Below are 19013 nucleotides of genomic sequence, written 5' to 3'. Positions count from 1 at the left end.
CTTAATCCTCCCCCCGTCTCCGTCTCCGTCTCCCTCCCTCGCTCGTTTGGGAAAGTGTCGGCTACACGCCTTCATCCATCGATTCGTCGGCTTACGCCGTCGCTCCGTCTCTTCATGCGTCGATTCTTTTGTTCGGCCATCCATCCCTCCATCTCTCTCTGTCTTTTCTGTCCCTCCTTCCCTCTTTTGCCCTTTAGTTTTCTATTGATATGAAAGGCCTTGTTAATGCACTTTTTCACACGCTGCCACTTTCGTTCCGGCGTTCCCGCCGACTATAGATGACATATCCCCCCCCCTCTATGGTTGTCTTTTCTTCTGCCTCCACAGCGGGCTCAGGAGGAGGTCCACTCCAAGGAGCTGAAGGTGAAACTTCTGACCGACAGCGTGAACAGTTTCATCTCCAAGGCTCCGCCCACGGCCCACGATGCACTGCGGTCCGAGCTGGAAGTGCTGACGGCCAACTACCAGCGCCTGTGCAGCCGGCTCGACGGGAAGTGCAAAACTCTGGAGGTACGGACTTCAAGCGGCAGCTTTTAGGAAGCCTCCGGAGCCGTGAGTCGGGACAGAACCGCTGGCTTCCCTCTGTTCCACCCAGGAAAAGCATCCGCCTGTCGTTGCTATGCGTTAGCGGTTGTCGCTAGGCAGGTGTCTCGCATCCATGAATAGTGTCCGACACTTTTCTAAATTGTCTGTGCGGAATCTGCTCCGAAGCGTTTTCTCTTTGTCTTGGATCAATCACTTCGTCCCGACATCCTCTCGTAAATTTGCAGACGAAAACAAACTCATCAAGCATGTTGGCGCCGCGCAGATGTTCGTTTGACGCCGAATACCGAAACCATCCATTTACTCCTGGTGGATTTGTCTGTGGGCGTGGCTTGCAGGAGGTGTGGGCGTGTTGGTGCGAGCTCCTCTCCTACCTGGAGCAGGAGAACGCCTTCCTGGACCAGCTGGAGCAGAAGCTGGACGAGACGGACGAACTCCGGGGGAGCGCGGAGGAGCTGCAGGAGGCGCTGGATGTGAGTAGAGGAGGAGGAGGAGGAGGAGGAGGAGGACGAAGGAGGAGCCGTGAGCTTTTTATTGTTTTCTTGCTAAGGACACTTCTTCCTCTTTCGGAAGACTTGTCCGAAAATTCTACGTCTGAGGCCGCTCCCTCTTTTTATTCTCCATCTAACCGGACTGACCATAACTGGGGAGGCGGGGCCAAGTCCTGCTTTTAAGTGATTGGCTGATCCTGGCGTTGACTTCCTGTCTGCACGTTATCTCCCCGTTTGCTCGTCCCTTCCAGACGAGTCTGAGCTAGGAGCAGGGACGAAGGGCAAAGGGGGGGGGGGGGCACTGCATCACATTTCCACCACTGGAAGGGCCCCCCAGATGGCACGCGATAACATATCCTACAACACCGGGCGACTGTAGAGAACACTTAATCAGGTTTTATCTGTCGCAGAGGCGAAAACCTTTACTGCGCCTCGCCGGATGAAATATTCAGAGTAGAAAAACGGCAAGTTTGATGGAGTGACGTGAAGGTCGGGGGGGTCGAACTTTTCTTTTTCTCTTCCCTGACAAACGACTACAAGGTTTAGATTCGTCCCAGACTTCCGGCCTCCATCGTAAATAAAGACGGAGGAAAGGAACGCAAGGCGAAAAATAAAAGAGGAAGCAACCATGTAAAACGAAGTCTTTGATTTGTGCGTCTGCAGAGTCTGGAGAGTCTCTTGCGGCACCCGGAGGACAACGGGAACCAGATCCGAGAGCTGGCCCAGACCCTGATGGACGGAGGCGTGCTGGACGAGCTGATCCAGCAGAAACTGGACGCCTTCAACGCGCGACGGGACGAGCTGATGGCGAGGGTGAGTCGGTGAAATCGGGGACGGCGTCCTCCTGGAATGTCTTTTGATTGGTCGAATCTACCGGAGATTTATGAGCAGAAATGCTCAACTTTCATTTTGTAATGGTTCCATGATGAGATGATCACGTTTAACTGCCAAGTGTTCATTTCACAGAATTAATAGTTAATAGATTAATTGAGAATATAGCCCAGTTCTAATTAAAATGAGTCCCTCGTTGCAGCCCCGTTCACATCCACTCATCCCATGTTTCTTTTTTCATCCTCCCTTTTCCCTAATCCTCCTCTTCCTCTTCCTTCTCCTCCTGGTCATCATCAGCCGCCATCAATGGCAGCAATACATCCTCAGTGACAGATTACAATCCATGCACGCACACATGCACACGCACACACACACACACACACACACACAGGTGGCCCACTGGTTGATCCTCCCTCACAATAGAACCAGATTAATGTTCTCCTTGCAGCCTGATAAGCCTCACTTTGTTTGTGCACACCAGACGTGTGTGTGTGTGTGTGTGTGTGTGTGTGTGTGGAGGGAAATACTGTAAGTAATAAGGGAAAACTGAGCATTTAATGAGAATACGTATTCATGAGGTGACAATTTGCTGGGGAAATGGAGTACATCGCCACGGGGAAGGTTGTTATCGATGTTTGTCTAAATATTTAATCGCTGCCGAGTTCTAGTTTCATACGTTTTCACTGAAGACGTTGGTGTGTGTGTGTGTGTGTGTGTGTTAAAGGGACACACAAGTGTGAGGCTGGCTCGGGGCTATACTTGGAGTCATCATCCGTTTGTACGGGATTAGCAGGCTCACCTGTAGCCACGGGTTCCTGATGTAATAGTTCTGACTCGCGGTTAATCGAGTCGACAGCGGAGGGAAGGAGAGGGAACCGCTCGAGTGGTCGGCGGGTGTCCGACGCGTCCCTCGACGACGGGCATCGAGAAATCGTTTTGCGATGCTGTCAATGGGAAGTGGGAGTGCCTTGATGTGGTCAGACGTGAGAGAGAAACGCCGGAGTCCGTCCTTCAAGAGGGTACGGGGGAGTGTTTTTGTGTGGGAGGGTATTTGTGTGTGTCTGTGTGCTGCAGAGGTTAGGAATCAACACCGCTTGAGTTTTAGAGGACAAAGGCTCGCATATTAGCATTTAGCGCGCTACTTCTCTAGTTCACCAAAAAGTCAAGCAAAGAGTTAGCCAAAATGTACTGCTTTTAACTCATGCTTAATGGTTCGGTGTACCCCAGGGTTCAGTGTTGGGACCACGTAAATTTAATCTGCTCTAAAGCAAACCATTCGTTTTGATTCCTCCCCCCTTCGTGGTCTCTTTAGAAGATGTATCTTATTTGAATCTCACAGGCTCCTCACCAGATTCCCCATTTATGAGAAATTGCTTTTATATTCATGAGCTGGAGAATTTGCTGATGCTTTTCCCGTAAGCTGTTTTCTGTATTTAGTCATATTTATGACGCTGCGCATGCGAGCGTGTGGTTTTTTTTTCTTTTTTGATAACTTGTGATGCATTTAACGTTTCCTCAGGCGGTACGGAGACAGAAGGAATTGGGGAAGAGCGTTCAGTGGGCTCAGGAAAACGACAAGACGCTGAGGCAGATTCAGGAGTCGCTGGCCAACACCGACCGCCACCTCGCCGCCTACCTGGCCGACCACATCGATGCCCAGCAGATCCCGCAGGAGGCCCAGGTAGCCGCTCGGGAATGACATGAATCATTTACAGTCATCGACAGTTAAAGTGCACTTTCAAGGTTGCTGGAGATTTGTCTCCTTTTTAATTCATAAATAAATCACATTAGACCATCGAGCTGTCTAATTAGATGCAGTTTAAGTCGATGTGCAAATCAGTCACTTTTCTGGAAACGCATACAAATAAAAATATACCAGAAATATGCTTTCTAAATACATTTGATAGGGCTTGTGTGTGTGTGTGTGTGTGTGTGAATGAGAATGAGAGAGAGAGAGAGAGAGAGAGACTCAAACTCAAAGAAGCCGTCTTTTAGGTGCCTCCTGTCCCCTAGTGGTCATCAGCAGGTGGTACACAATAAATACATTTACACTCGTGTTGCCTGTCGCCTGAAGTTGTTTGTAGAATTTATTACTATTAAATCAGCTTCATCATTAACTCAAGATACTTTCATAAGAACAAAACGTCTTTGTGACACAAACCTTCTCGGCGGAGGCAACAAAAATTAAAAGATAAAATCAAAGACGTTTTTTGAAGGATGACGCAAAAACGACCGAACAGATCAGATTTAAATGTTTCCATCGGGGCTAATAAAGTCGATTGAATAAAAGTAGCACTCTACTATTTATTTGTGTGCCTAACAGAAAATCCAATCGGAGCTGAGCAGCCATGACGCCACCCTGGAGGACATGAGGAAGACGCAACAGGACAAAGAGCCGTCCCAGAGGAGGAGAGGACAGATGGACCTTACCCAGGTATATGGATGAGATGGACACACTTATTAGATAGATATAATTAGATATAAGACCGTCGGTGTGGACGAGTGCACAAGGCCAATTAAAGCATCACCATTAAATCCTGATGTCTTGTGAGAAGATTTCAATAATGAATGAAGTGTCCGTGCTTTGCCAGCCGCCAGTAACTCGAGAGGGTCAGACTGTGAACCTCTGCCAACGCGTTGATCTCGGCAGATGGCTGAAAACACGCCGGCTGCCTCTGATCTTTAAATATCATCCTCGAGATTTGATTCTTCCCCCCCCCCCCCCCCCCCCCTCTGCAGAAAATGCTGACGGACGTTTGGGCGAAGTTCCGACTCTTCCAGAAGCCGGCCAACTTTGACGCTCGGCTGTCCGAGTGCGAGCGCAAGCTGAACGGGGTCAAGGCCCAGGTGGCCGCGCTGGAAATCGGCAGCGTGGAGCAGGACGTGGTGCAGTCGCAGCTGGAGCAGTGCATGGTGGGTAATCTTTTGATAGCGGCGGACAGTTGGGCTGAACCCACGCTGAGCCCCCCCCCCCCCCGTCCGTCTGCATGTGACTATCAGAAGTTGTACAAGGTGCTGAGTGAAGTGAAAGGCGAAGTGGAGACGGTCATAAAAACCGGCCGACAGGTCGTCCAGAGGCAGCAGACCGAGCAGCCTAAAGAGCTGGACGACAGGGTGACCGCCCTCAAGCTGCTCTACAACCAAATGGGATCGCAGGTTAGCGCACGCACACGCACACACACACACACACACACGAATGATGACTAGATGACGGATCTGTCTGCTCACCTGTGAGCAGGTGACTGAGAGCAAACTGGAGCTGGAGAATATCCTCAAGCTGTCCAGGAAGCTGCGTAAGGAGCTGAACGGGCTGACGGAGTGGCTCGCCGCCACCGACTCTGAGCTGACCAGGCGCTCCGCCGTCGACGGGATGCCCAGCGACCTGGAGGCGGAGGTGGCGTGGGCGCAGGTACGACACGCACACCAACGCAAAAAAAACCCTGAAACTCGGGCTAAGATTTGATCTAAATCTTTGTCCTCCTCGTCCTCAGTCCGTCCACGAGGAGACGGAGCGGCGTCAGCCCCAGCTCCAGGCCGTGGTGGACCTCGCCGAGAGCCTCAAGGCCCTGCTGAGGGGTCACGGGGGTCTGGTGGACGACAAAGTCAGCCTGCTGCACTGCAACTGGATCGCAGTGACATCCAGAGCAGAAGAGTGGCTCAACGTGCTGCTGGTTCGATAAAGAAACGTCTTCTGTGCTATCGATGCTAAATATAAACCGCGGCTGAGAATAGTTCACGGGACGAACAGCCTCCGGGTCTCTCTCTCTCGCTCTCAGGACTACCAGCGACAGATGCAGATGTTAGATGGAGACGTGGAGGAAGTGAACAGATGGATCGACGGCGCGGAGAAAAAGATGGACGCCATCGACGGCCGGGGACCCGACGACGCTGCGCTTAAGGTTGGACTTTTAGAATCGTTCAATTTCCGCTTTTTTTTAAAGTTTTTAAATAAGGAATTAAATTTGCCGTCGTCACAAAACGTATTCCTGCAATTGTTGGTTGTTTGCAGGTCCTGCGGGCGGAGCTGGAGCTCGCCCGGGGTAAGGTGGCGAGGGTGAGGGATCTGGCCCGGGAGCTCGTGTCCACCAGGGGGGACAACTGCCAGGCTCAGGTGGGACCCAAAGTGGAGCAGCTCAACAAGAGATATGACGCCATCGCTCACCGCATCGCCTCTGGACAGGTCGGGGAACAGAATGCTTTTATTTTGAAAGCTCTCTCGCTCCCATGAATCTGCTGCAGCCACTCCGGCTGAATTGACTTCCTCTTGGCCTGCTAATGATCTACCTTTCCCCGCGCGTGTGTGTGTGTGCGTGTGCGTGTGCGTGTGCGTGTGTGCGTGTGCGTGTGCGTGTGTGTGTGTGGCAGACGGCGGCGTCAGCCAAAGAGCTGGAGCAGTACCACAGCGAAGCGCAAATCTGGCTGGATCTCCTGGAGGAGGAGGTGAAGCAGGGGGAGAACCTCAAAGACGAGGATTTCCAGGAGGACAAGGTCCCCCCCCCCCCACACACACACACACACTTTTGTTCACTGCTTTGTGTGCGCTTCTGAACGGCGTGTGTGTCGGGGCAGGATTGTGAAGAAGGCGCAGTGAATGAGTTGCTGGTGAAAGGAGAGAATCTGCAGAAGAGGGTTCCGGATCAGGACAAGAGAGAGCGGATCAGACTGAAACACAACCAGCTCAACAGCAAGCACAATGCTGTGAAGGTAGCGCACGGCCTCACGCACACACTGTTGTTCTACTTAAAGCCGGAGCTTCTGCAGATATAGCTCGACTCTAGCATCGGATTTGGAATAGATGGAATCAATTTCCTTCGGCTTATCTGGATCCAGGCATCAATGTGTGTGTGTGTGTGTGTGTGTGTGTGCGTGCGTGTGTGTGTGCGTGTGCGTGTGTGCCTGCAGGACCTGCGTGTGCTCAGGAACAAGAAGGCGTTGGCCATCGCCCCCCAGTGGTACCAGTACAGGAGGAGGTCACACGACCTCCTAGCTTGGCTGGATGACATCCAACGCAGCGTGGACCAACTGCCTGACCCGCCGGAAGGAGAGAGGGTCAAGGTGACGACGCGCACACGCACACACACACACACACACACACACACACGGATAAATACAAACATGCATAAACAGTAAACCCTTTTCTTTTTTCCACACGTAAAGAAATAACGTGAGCCTTCATGTCCGTCACCACGCCTCTCATTTGTTAGCGTTCTATTTTCCTCTGTGTCTTTTTATTTTTTTGTTTTTGACAAAGCTGTTCCATTTTTGTATCCACATGGGAAGAGGACTTTTACAATAATTGGATCAATGGAATCACCTTCCTGCCCCCCCCGTGGATGAGGCTGCATTTTAAAGTCAATAAGTCATTCAGTGTGAGGCGTTAGAACCAATCCATAATCGATTGATTATTGATTCAGGATTTAATGACACGATATAATAGACGACTAAATCTGTGACAAACACTTTTCGATTGGAAAAGGTTTGTGGGCGTGGCCCTGGACTCCGCCTGCTTTTGTCCCCGCCCTGAATCCATGTGTGTGTTTTTCACTTTCAGATGATCACTATGACATTTCGCTAAGCGGACGTCCAACGCGCCTCCGATTTGTCGCTGACATTCCTCCTCTTTCCGTCTGCTCCTCTCTTCTCCTCTGTCTGCTCCTCTGTCTGCTCCTCTGTCTGCTCCTCTGTCTGCTCCTCTCTTCTCCTCTGTCTGCCCCTCTGTCTGCTCCTCTGTCTGCTCCTCTCTTCTCCTCTGTCTGCTCCTCTGTCTGCTCCTCTGTCTGCTCCTCTCTTCTCTTCTGTCTGCTCCTCTGTCTGCCCCTCTGTCTGCTCCTCTCTTCTCCTCTGTCTGCTCCTCTGTCTGCTCCTCTGTCTGCTCCTCTGTCTGCTCCTCTGTCTGCTCCTCTCTTCTCCTCTGTCTGCTCCTCTGTCTTCTCGCTGCTACACTCCTCCTCTGTACTTATTCACAAGGCCACCATTGTACTCCTCCTCAATGTAAATAAAGTCTAAAGGCAATCTTCTAATTCTACGCCCACTTTTCTTCTTTTACATGCATTGATGAATTCGTTTTGTACAAACACGATATTTTATCCCTTTTATTAACGATTTTGTGTCTTTGTTGGAGCGAGAGTGAATTCAATGTCTTATTTTGCGTGAATGTGTATTATTCAAAATACATCACATGCCTCTCTGTGCCTCTCCCCCCCCCCACTTCTGGCTCAGCCAATAGCGAGTGACCTCCTGGTTGATTTTTTTTGTCCAATAGGAAATTGGCTCAGAGTTCGACAAGAAGAAGGAAGAGCTTAAGGAGGTGCAGGGCTTAGCCAATCAGCTGTCAGAAGCTGGAGCCGCCAGACTAGTGGAGCCTCCCCAACTCCAGCTGAACAAGCGCTGGTTTGAGGCGGAGGGCAAGTTCAGACCCTTCAAAAGACGATGTGTGAGTTCCAGCAGGCTGCACTAACAGACAATCGTACCTGATACTAATACCTCCACCGCCGTCTGAGCTCTAGCGCTCAAAAGCTAGCAAGCGAGAAGCTCCCCAAAAAGCAGAATCTGATCATCTTTAAAACGTTAGCATTCGAGCAGAGGCAGGTAGCTAGTTAGCTAAGTTAGGCCTCGCGATGAAGCGACCATCCAGTGTGGCGTCATTAGCTAACGGTGCGTTTTGAAACAGCAAGGTTAGCTTAGCTCACCAGAGCTAATTTAGTTTACAATATTGACCCACATCGGATCATTCCCTTGGAAAATAAAGTTTGTGTGGCTTTGTTTTTCTTTGCTGCATCCTCATTCACGTGTCTCCTGTGCACACGAATGTCATCGGTCGCTCTCGTCTGTGTCACTGCATGCCCTGGACTGTCAACCACTCACGTCGCATCACGGTTTCCAGGTCCGCCAATCACTGAAGACGTACCTACCCTCTCGACCTTTGGACTAATGCGCATCTGAAGCGCCTGCTTCTCTCCAGGTGCTCCGAGAGGACCGAAGCACATATTAGGCGGCTTCTTTAATTTGAACAGGACCCCGAATAAACCTGGGAGCTGCCCGGGCCTCCGAGCTGCTCCGCTTAAGCTGCTCAAGAACTCTCAAGCGGTAATCGGTGCACGTCGTTTCCCACCCTCGCTCTCGCAGGCCTGAAGATGTGCGTTCAGTCCAAAGCGTCTCAAAAGGGAGAGTAGAGAAGATCGCCAGAGCTTCAAACTTTCTAATCAAGAAGGAATCCAATCTGTGAATCTATTTTAAAAAGATGGAGAAAAATCAAATCTTGGGCTTTCCTCGCTTAACGAACACGCCGCAGCGCAGAAGTGCACCTAAAGGGTCATTACGCCAATTTGGAAGCTGTTTCACAGATTAGATTTTAACCCGGCTGATGATGTCACCCGGGTTATCTTTGCTCGGGTCGAAGGTCGCCGCCGTTCACCGGGATGCCATCAAGTTGCATTGTGGGTAATTCAATCGAGCAATACTGAATCCATGTAAAGGACGTTCAGGCCATTAGTGAGTGGATCCATCCCAGTCCTGTCGCACCAGGAAGACCCCGAGCTCGTTGCACTGAAGGCCAGCAGCACTCATTAAGTCTCTGCAAGGCTGCTAATAATTCTGCTTTTTAGATGTGTGTGTTTTTTTGGCTTAATTAAAAAGTGCCATTTAACCGGGGGAATGATTTCCCGGGCGAAAGGAGCCTAACAGTGAAGTGAAATGAAGCGAGTCAGGTGTTAATATCTCTGCGCTGCATAAGGGGGCCGGTTCATTCGCCACGCTCGGTTAGACGATTGTGGTGAGGGGAAATGTAAAATTAATTTCAATCTGCGTTTCAAGGGTTGGCTCCGAATGAAAGGTTTTAATAAGTTAAGAGTGGCCTGCGAGGAGCCCGGGGGGGGGGGGCGCGTGATAGAAGGGGGGGCGTTTTCTAGTCACAACATGGGAGGGGACCTCATTTACAAAAGAATCCATCATCCTCAGGAAGTCATTCATGCAGTTTATTTTATTAGCATACTATCATAATAAATGTTAAACATATTTTTTTTAGGTTATAAAATTAAATCTAACTGAGTTCAGGTCAGCCCCGTAAAGTTTAAAAGAAGAACTCTAAATGTATCTGCTCAGATAAAGTTGTGATGTTCCTGCCTTGTCCTAATCGGCCTCTGTGTGTGTGTGTGTGTGCGTGTGTGTGTGTGTGTGTGTGCGTGTGTGTGTGCGTGTGTGTGTGTGTGCGTGTGTGTGTGTAGGAGTACCTGACGGAGCTGCAGGCGTTGCTGCGCTCCGTGTCGGAGACGGACTTCAAGCTGAACTCTCCTGAATACTGGCCTGCAGCGTATTATAACCTGCCTCAGCAGGAGCGATGCCTGAAGGTCAGCCCCGCCCCCCCCGCGGCGCATGTTCTGGGTGGTGATCAGGAGGTAAGACATAAAGGAGACAACCTTTTGGATAACGGACGTCCCGCTGTGTCCCCCCGCAGGAGGTCAAGGGGAGCCTGGAGAAGCTGCGAGCCCCGGTGGAGGGAGCGTTGGGCCGCAGGGAGGAGACGGCCTCCGGGGCTCGGCCTCTGGAGAGCCAGAAGATCCAGGAGAGCGCCGGCCTCCTCGCCACCAACTGGGACAAACTGAACAAGCTCTACCAGGACCGACTGAGGTAAGGAGGGGGGGTTGTGAAGGATAAATGAATGTGGGGGGGCTCACTTTGTGATGCGTGTGCGTCAAGGCGCTGGCAGGACTGCAGCTCCAAGTGGCAGAAGCTGGCGGCGGATCGGAAGGCGCTGGAGGAGTGGCTGGAGGAAGCTGAGGGCACTTTGAAACTCGCCGAGAGTGAGCCGGCGGCACACAGGCAGCGCCTCAGGGTAACACACGCACACACGCACACACACACACACACACACACACGCACGCACACACAGATGGACAGGAAAAGGCAGCCGGCCTCAACACAAACAGAAGGCTGTCTTTTTTTTTTAGGCCTTATGTAAGAACATTCTGTCATCAATTCTGACATTTCAAGCATGTTGCCGATCTCCCTGCGTGTGCGTGTGCGTGTGCGTGTGCAGGACCTGACGGAGGCCATACCGATCCAGGAAGTGGCGCTGGGCAGAGCGAACGCCGTCGGAGAGGACGTCAGCCGGCTGAGCACGGCGGACGACGCCTCGCGTCTCCGTGGACAGCTCAAGTCTCTCAACGCCAGCTGGGCCGCCGTCTGCCGGCAGCTGAACGAACGCAAGAGGAGGTGCGTGCGTGTGTAAAGGTGGACCGAGTCCGCGCGGCCCTGGCTGGAAACTGTTCCCCCCCCCCCCGGACTCCCGCAGGTCGTCGGAGGTGCGCACGGCGGCCGCCGAGCTGCAGGAGGACATGGGCTCCATGCTGGGCTGGTTGGACAAAGCCGAGGGCGTCCTGGCCGTCCCTCTGCGGCCTGCGGAGCCGCAACACATCCGAGAGACGCTGGGCAAAGTCCAGGTAGGCGTCATGGCGGCGGCGTACCTGTGTGGGGAGCGTGTTGGCGTGTTTAGATGTGTGTGTGTGTGTGTGTGTGTGTGTAGGCGCGCGTGGAGGAGCTTCCTGCCAAGAAAGCCGCGATGGACGACCTGAACTCCAGACAGAAGCAGATCGCGCTTCCTGCCGACAGACACAAAGACGTCAGGATCATCAACGCTCGCTGGGCTCAGGTCAGCAGCTTCCGCTAGCAGCACGCCGCTCAGCGGGAAAACGAAGCCCCGCCCAGCTGTGAGAAATAGAGCCGTCTGCGTTCAGGTGTCCCGGGATCTGCCTGAGCGCCAGCTGGAGATCGAGGGTCTGCTGCGAGAGCTGGAGAGCCTTCGGGGTCGGATGGACGGTCTGTCTGCCTGGGCGTCCAGCACCCGAGCCGGGCTGGAGCGCAGCCCCGAGGGGACGCCGCCGAGGGTAGGACGCTCTCACGCCAGCGGGTTTTTACCGCCGCCTACATGCTCTTTCTGTTTCCAGCTCGTGGAGGAAGTGCAGGTCAAGCAGCCTGAAGTGGAGTTTGTTCTGGAGCGAGCCAATCAGCTGCTCAGGGACAGTCCTCCAAACCAAAAAGACAAGGTGAGGGACTCGAACACTAAATCTGGTTTAGCCACGTCTTCTAGTCCTTTTTTTGATGAGGCAGAGCGATGATGAAAAATACATTTCCCCCTCGAATATGCACGGACGCCGCGCTAAAATTAATTTAGGGCTTTTCTCTTTCATCTCTCTGCGTTACGTACTTCATTGATGTACGTCAGAGCGCGTTACGTCTTCGGGAGATCAAAGCTGAACCTGAAAAGTTGTCGCCGTTGACGCCGGCGTTGTGTTTGTGTGTCTGGGGGGGGGGGGCAGGTGAAGCACATCAAGCTGAAAGAAGATTGGACTGTGATCCTGGAGCTGGTGCGGCAGCACAAAGAGAGGATGGCGGCTCTGCTCGTAGCCAAAAAAGCCAGTAAGACTCTTCTTTAGTGTGGAGGTGAGTGTACGCAAGCTAGCAGCCGTAAACGATTTACGCGTCGTCGTGCGTTTCGCGTCCCAGACGAAGGCCTGACGGGAAGCTCCCAGCCGGAGTCGGCGTCGCTGGCTCAGTTCAACAAGTCGTGGGCCGAGCTCACCGATTGGCTGACCGCGCTGGACGACGCGGCGCAGAGCAAGCGAGTGGTGGTGGCCGACCTGGACGACATCAACGGCAACATCAGCCGGCTTAAGGTTAGCCCGAGACGCTAGCAGCGAACGCTGAGGCATGCTGGGTAAGATGTTAGCGGTGAATCGGCATTCGTCGCGTGTTTTCAGACATCGTTGCACGAGATGGAGCAGAGGCGCCCCCTCCTGGACAGGCAGGTCACAGCAGCGCAGAACCTGAAGAACAAAACCAGCAACCAGGAGACCCGCAACGCCATCAGCGAGCGCAGTGCGTCCCACACACACACCTGCAGCTGCACGCCATCTGACAAATATGCTAAAAGGAAGGCTGGCGCAGCGATCCTGCATCCAGTTCACGCTCAAGAAAACCAATGCATTATTATTATTATTATTATTAAGCTTTGGTTGCAGGCTTTCGTCACGGGAAGATAAAATAACGCCTTTAATTGAATGAGTTGTGGAAAACCAATGTTTGAGAGTTTTGAGTAGAACAAATAAACCGGGCCGCTGGACGACGAGCTAATTCATGAACTGATCTGAAGCTTCTGAGTGCCATTTAAAAGCCGGCGGGAATAAATGCACGAGCAAAGGAAACGAAAAGCAAATCCATAGAAGACAAAAAAAAAAAAGCTAAAAGGCTTTTACTGCTGCTCTTTAGTTTTAGGCTGTTTGCTCAGGACTCTTTCTGCCTAATGCTTCAGCTCCGAAGACGTTGTCACCCGCCGACCTCTCCCCCTTCCCTCCGCCGTTCAACCCCCCCACGAAAGCAAAAGATTTCGGTCTCGCCTTTTTAAAATCGACTGCGCCATGTGTCGGGCATTATTACCGCTTCCTGTCGTCGTAGTCGACCGGCTGCAGAATCACTGGGAAGACTCGCAGACCAAGCTGTCCGACCGGACGACGCAGCTCCACGGCATGCTGCGGGACTCCACCGATTGGCTGGACGCCAAGAGGGGCGTGGACGTTCGCGTCAAGCAGGCCGGCGAGAAGCTGGCCTCCTTGCCGGAGATCACGTACACGGTGGAAGACGTGAAGAAGCTCAACGGCGAAATGAAGGTTGGGCTAGCTTCCATGTTTGTACGAGTCCTCCGGCGCTGTGCCGTTTTGAAACGGATCGAATCGTTGTATAACCGAGGGGGGGGACATTTGGAGAGCGACTCATCGCATTTCTAAAAACGTCTCCATCCCCTCCTCAGCTGTTCCTGAAGGAGCTGCAGCAGTGGCAGGGTCAGGTGGACGAAACAAACGCACTCGCTGACAAGCTGCTGTCTCTGTACGCCGCCGACGACACGCACAAGGTCACCCAGGTCAACAACAACATGGCGGCGAGCTGGACGCACATCGGCAAACGGTAACGACTTGGTTTTTCTAAAATGGCGTGCGGCGTCCCTTTCGCTGACGCGTGTCTCGTGTTGCCGCGTCTCCAGGGCTTCGGAGAGGGAGGCGGCTCTGGACGCCGCCATGACGCTGCTGCAGCAGTTCCACTTTGACCTGGAGACGTTCCTCCGCTGGTTGACGGAAGCCGAGACGACCTGCAACGTTTTAATCGACGCCGCCAACAAGGAGGGGCTGCGGGAGGAGCCGGCGGCCAGGAGCCTGCTGGGACAATGGCGGGTCGGTACCGGCGTTCATCAGCGTTTGATGTCTCGAACCGAGCGGCACCTTCCTCTGAAAAGGAAATATCTGGAGCAGAGCCGAAAGAAGGGCATCGATTGATCGACAGCCGATCAACATCGGTCAAGATAATTGAATAGCTCAAATTATTATTGATAATAAACTCTTGGTATGACAAGAATGCTAACATGGCAGCAAACAGGCCTTTCATTGGTCGGTCCGTGCCTGGCAGACGAATCCAAAACCCCCCACTGCATTGTGGGTGTTGAAGGGAAAGCTCTGTTCTGCAAGAGAACATATTCTGACCTTTAACCCGAACCCACGCACACTTTCTGCCGTGCGCACACACACAGACACACACACACACACACACACACTGTAAGGGAGATGCGCTTTTGCTGAATTTTGGGAGTGAATATTCCGACGCACGCCGTCGCGAGTGAATGCCTCTCCCTTTTTCCGTGCAGACGCGCACGGCTCTCTGGGTGCAGCGCCGCCGCCGCCGCCGCATGCAGTGCTGCGATAGTCGCCTGTGTCCAATTATAATGGCGGACGGCGCCGCTGCGTAGCATCCGGAGAGAAGCGCTGCACACTCCCGGGCTACGAGGCTGCATGCAGATAAGGTTTAATTGGAAAATGAGCGTACTCATCATTTTATGCAGCCTTTCAAGTTCCCTCTTTTCTCTCTGTCTTTCAAACTGACTCGCACTCCAGCTCTATCTCCCTCTTTATGGATAACTAACTCTCCCTCCACGACACTCCCTCTCTTCCTCCTCATCTCCAAATCCTTCTCTTGGACACACACACACACACACACACACATTTAAACAGAAAGCCTTCTCACACTGGGAGTTCGCCCCAAGGGAACAGAAGATGCCTCTTCTTCGTCTCCTCCTCCTCCTTCTTGCCTTCTGCTTTGAGCATGCTGCGTAGGAAAGTCTACCACGTTCAGGTCGGGAACGCAAACGTGTCGTTTATTGCTTTATGGCGTTAAAATGCAAAAAGGTTTTTTGACATTTTGGGAAACTCAAGTCGGTTTGTGTGACGCGCGCTTGAAAGGTTTTCGTTCCGTTTGAGGGTTTAGACGATGTTGACTTATCCTGCAAAACAAAAGTCTTACAATAAGCTTCCTTTCTCAGCCTCTCTGGCCGAGAAACTTCAAAGTTTAACTTCATCCGAGGTTTACGGCTCTGGGATCGACTCTAAATCTTCAAAGGGATCAGAGGAAACTACTGCAATGACTTCCACGCTTTTTATTTGTTGCGTTCCGGTTCCTGCTGGAATTTTGCCATTTGTTTTGCGCTATTCCGAAGACACTTTGCTCCCCGAGAAGCTTTTCAAGAACATATGAAGTGATCGTCCAGGTGGAACCCTCCCTATCAAACTTTACCGTCTGATTCCAGGCCTGAGTATCACATCTTGACATTTCATTTCTACAAGAGGTCCCATCCGCGACGCATTAAGCTCCGCGTTACAGCTCAATCCCGTCGGCCGCTGCTTTTAGAGAGCGAATCGCCCTCTCAGATCCTGATCCCATTACTGTGCACTCGAGCAATGACAGAGTAAATTCCTGAAAGGTGGTTGCTATTACCAAAAAAAGGAAGTGTGTGTGCTCCGACAGAGTTTACGGCCCGTGCCATTAATTTTTTTTTTTCTTCGCTGACTCCTGCTGTGTTTGTTTGCTCACCAGGACCTCCAGGGAGAGATCGACGCCCACGCCGAGCTGTACCACTCCCTGGATGAGAATGGGAAGAGGATTGTCACCACGCTGGGCGACTCGGAGGACGGCGTTCTGCTCCGGAGACGCCTGGACAACATGAGCCAACGCTGGGGCGACCTGCGCGACAAGACTCTCAGCATGAGGTGGGGGGAATTTAGAGGTTCATGCAAATGAAATCCTCCGTCTGGAAAAAGAAACTTAAAGAATGGCTGCGTTTGCGTTCCGAAGGGCCCACCTGGACTCAGAGACGGCCCCCTGGAAGAGGCTGCACATGTCGTTGCAGGAGCTGCTGAACTGGATGAGACAAAAGGGACAACAGCTGGAGCTGGAGCCGCCTGTAGGGGGCGACGTCCCCGCCGTGCAAACCCAGCTGGACGCGCACAGAGTAAGAGGGAAACGCCGTGTGTGGGACACGGGACAGACGTCGACTTTATTTAAAGGGACGGTGGAAAAGCTACCAGTAGGGAGGGGGGGGGGGGGGGGGGGTCCGTAGTTTGTTTTCGGTGAGGACGTTTTAAGAAGAAAATTCCACCGAGGTTTTACGTTTTATGTCACGCACCCCTTCCGCGAAAACACAAGGGGAGCACGAATTAGCATAGAAACGTTGGAATAATTAGAATGATTAATATAGTATAATTAATCAACTTTAATATGTGTAAGGTTCCCAAAAATATATAAATAACTCCGCCCCCCCCCCCTCAATGATTTTCACGCCGTCCCTGGTAATTGACTCGCAGAGTCGTAATAAAAAGTTTTCGTAACCCCACAGCGAGATGCCAGCGCAAATAAGATGCTAATAAAAAATAGCCTGATTGATATTTTCATAATGCAAAAAAAGTTTGGCGATTTTATTGCGAAAGCAGCTGCGCCCGTTCGCCTTCTAACATTATGCAAATCAAAGGCTCTGGATAAATGGGGGAATATGCATTCAGGTTAATGAAAATCCCATTTTAGGCGGCAATTTATGCAAATAAATGTGAGACGATTGGCGCCGCTGATTTGGTCATTTCATGCTTAAAACAACAACAATTCGTCAAAAGGGCGAGTTCTTGCTTTGCATCAGGAAAAAGGCTTTTAGTCAAAGTGTCCCGTAATGAATGCGGGACGAGGGCCATTCCGGCGGGACGCCGTTTGTGCGGTTAATCTACCCGTCTATCTACACCGAGACACGTCAGACGCCGCCGGGCGGGTCAGATGTTGAAACGGATCCATTAAGGTCGCACATTTACGACGCCATTATTACGGGTCGCCGCCGCCTCCTTTGCCTAACGGGGCGCCGTGCGAGTCGTTAGCATCCGTTGTGTTTGTGGCCACAGGGCTTCCGGAGGGACCTGAGAGCCAAAGAGCCGGCTGTGACCGAGGCCCTGGACGACGTGGGCGTCTTTCTGTCCGAGCTGCCCCCGAACGCACCGTCGCCTGAGCAGAGAGGTAAACCGCAAAGGTCAAGAGAAGTATAAGATGCGCCGTCGGGGATTTTAAGCTTCATCTGTGGGTTTCTCCTCCCGGCGATCCTCAGCCATCAGCCCGGAGGAGCGTGCCCAGAACGTGGGCCGGGTCCTGCGTAAAGAGGCCGACGACGTCGTGGCCAGGTGGAACCGGCTCAATACCGACTCGGCCGACCGGCAGAGGGAGCTGGAGCTGGCTCTGGACCGGCTGATGGAGCTGCAGGAGGCGGAGGAGCTGCTGGACGGGCAGCTGAGGCAGGCCGAGATGCTGAAGGAGGCGTGGGAGCCCGTGGGAGACCTGTCGATCGACTCGCTGCCCGAGAACATCGGCAAAGTGGAGGTCAATAACGCGCTCATTCTCACGATCAGTTTACTATTATTTATTATGGATTAAAGGAAGAGAAAGAATCGCCGTCGTGTTCCGTGCCGTAAAAGGGGCGAGTCTGAATCAGCCAAAGACCAAAGTCTGAGAAAATGATTTCCTCTGGATTGATTAATGTAGAAAAAACGCCCCCTCAGCAACTTAAAAGCGGAAGATGCAAATCCCCCCCCCCTTCTGGTCGCCCCTCCTGTTCCATTTATCCCACTTTCTGTACGCCCCTCGATGTTCTCCGTACATCAGCAAACATTAAATTAGCAGAAACATCGGGGCGTAGATGATGGATGCATCTGTTTCTCACGGTGGAGGTGAAGAAGAGTGTCTGTTTACCCATCTGTCCTCGCGCTGGCGTGCGTGTGCGTGCGTGCGTGCGTGTGTGTGTGTGTGCGTGCAGGAGTTTCAGGAAGAGATCGCCCCGATTAAGGACGACGTCACGCACATGAACCGGTTGGCGTCCACGTTCGGACCGCACGACGTCCAGCTGTCGCCGAGCAACCTGGAACGCATCGAGGAACTCAACGCTCGCTGGAGGCTGCTGCAGGTACACGCGCACGCACGCACGCACACACGCACTCCATGCGCGGGGTGTGTGTCAGTCAGCCTCAATAAACCCAGCAGCAGCCATTGCTGTAAGTCTCAGACAGTGATTGTTACCGGGGGCGACACGTCGAGCCAATCAGCTGCCAGGGAGAGGCGACTGACGCCGAGGAGTCCAGAGCGGGGAACGGGTCCAGACGGCCGGTTCTCTCTGAAGTTGGCTCGTGAACAGATGTTTGCACACACACACACACACACACACACACACACACACACACACACACACACAAACGGCCTTTGAACATAACAAACGTAACAAACTTCAAACACGCCGACCTCTGTTTCTGTACCTTCCTGGTTTTCAGGACATTCTAAGCTCTCGGTTTAGCGATTGATGAACCTCGACTGGCGAATCTAACCCGACTTATTGATCAAAGGCACCGTCGTCGTCAGTGGCAACCTTTGAGGCCCGAGCGGCGTATTGAATCACCCGGCCTCCTCCTTCGTTTGCGTCTCCAACGAGGACGAGTTGAATTGAGCGACTCGCGTCGGCGCCAGGAGACGTTTCCGTTCCCGGCTCGATGGATATGGGCGGCGGTCAAACGGCGAGATGCGCCTTTGCCTCTCTCGGGAAAGCGTTTCGCTCTGTGTTTACGCCCAAACGCGCGCGGCGGTTTAAAATGGCCGGAGGGGCGTTTACTATATCATTTGGACAGAAACGAGAAGTTAACGGCCAAGTCTGTTTCTAATGCAGGTGGTTCATCGCCAAGGAGATTTGGCCTCGCTTTTAACGGCAGGCTGGCGGAGAGTAATGTGTGTGCGTGTGTAAGTGAATCCGTCTCGTGCGCG

The 19013-nt window shown here is 52.6% G+C and overlaps 1 protein-coding gene across 3 annotated transcripts in view; it reads left to right on the top strand.

The window, feature by feature from the left end:
* Window positions 1–19013, top strand: part of dmd (dystrophin) — a 61902-nt gene that overhangs the window by 22671 nt on the left and 20218 nt on the right. For all 3 annotated transcript variants that reach the window (XM_068756540.1, XM_068756539.1, XM_068756541.1), the window contains 34 exons: window positions 328–510; window positions 882–1016; window positions 1698–1847; window positions 3385–3546; window positions 4189–4299; window positions 4605–4778; window positions 4866–5021; window positions 5104–5274; window positions 5357–5536; window positions 5642–5764; window positions 5875–6045; window positions 6231–6353; window positions 6435–6569; window positions 6768–6920; window positions 8128–8298; window positions 10088–10210; window positions 10318–10490; window positions 10560–10695; window positions 10900–11075; window positions 11155–11302; window positions 11386–11511; window positions 11597–11746; window positions 11807–11905; window positions 12179–12278; window positions 12366–12535; window positions 12620–12737; window positions 13314–13525; window positions 13666–13820; window positions 13897–14083; window positions 15774–15946; window positions 16032–16188; window positions 17120–17231; window positions 17320–17588; window positions 18022–18168. In XM_068756540.1, the coding sequence (XP_068612641.1) occupies window positions 328–510; window positions 882–1016; window positions 1698–1847; window positions 3385–3546; window positions 4189–4299; window positions 4605–4778; window positions 4866–5021; window positions 5104–5274; window positions 5357–5536; window positions 5642–5764; window positions 5875–6045; window positions 6231–6353; window positions 6435–6569; window positions 6768–6920; window positions 8128–8298; window positions 10088–10210; window positions 10318–10490; window positions 10560–10695; window positions 10900–11075; window positions 11155–11302; window positions 11386–11511; window positions 11597–11746; window positions 11807–11905; window positions 12179–12278; window positions 12366–12535; window positions 12620–12737; window positions 13314–13525; window positions 13666–13820; window positions 13897–14083; window positions 15774–15946; window positions 16032–16188; window positions 17120–17231; window positions 17320–17588; window positions 18022–18168 (5229 nt within the window). The remainder of the gene's footprint in view (window positions 1–327; window positions 511–881; window positions 1017–1697; window positions 1848–3384; window positions 3547–4188; window positions 4300–4604; window positions 4779–4865; window positions 5022–5103; window positions 5275–5356; window positions 5537–5641; window positions 5765–5874; window positions 6046–6230; window positions 6354–6434; window positions 6570–6767; window positions 6921–8127; window positions 8299–10087; window positions 10211–10317; window positions 10491–10559; window positions 10696–10899; window positions 11076–11154; window positions 11303–11385; window positions 11512–11596; window positions 11747–11806; window positions 11906–12178; window positions 12279–12365; window positions 12536–12619; window positions 12738–13313; window positions 13526–13665; window positions 13821–13896; window positions 14084–15773; window positions 15947–16031; window positions 16189–17119; window positions 17232–17319; window positions 17589–18021; window positions 18169–19013) is intronic.

The sequence above is a fragment of the Brachionichthys hirsutus genome, chromosome 24, assembly GCF_040956055.1.
Source record: "Brachionichthys hirsutus isolate HB-005 chromosome 24, CSIRO-AGI_Bhir_v1, whole genome shotgun sequence".
Lineage (NCBI taxonomy): Eukaryota > Metazoa > Chordata > Actinopteri > Lophiiformes > Brachionichthyidae > Brachionichthys > Brachionichthys hirsutus.
Note: the sequence above shows the minus strand (reverse complement) of the source record. Positions and strands in the feature narration are given on the sequence as shown.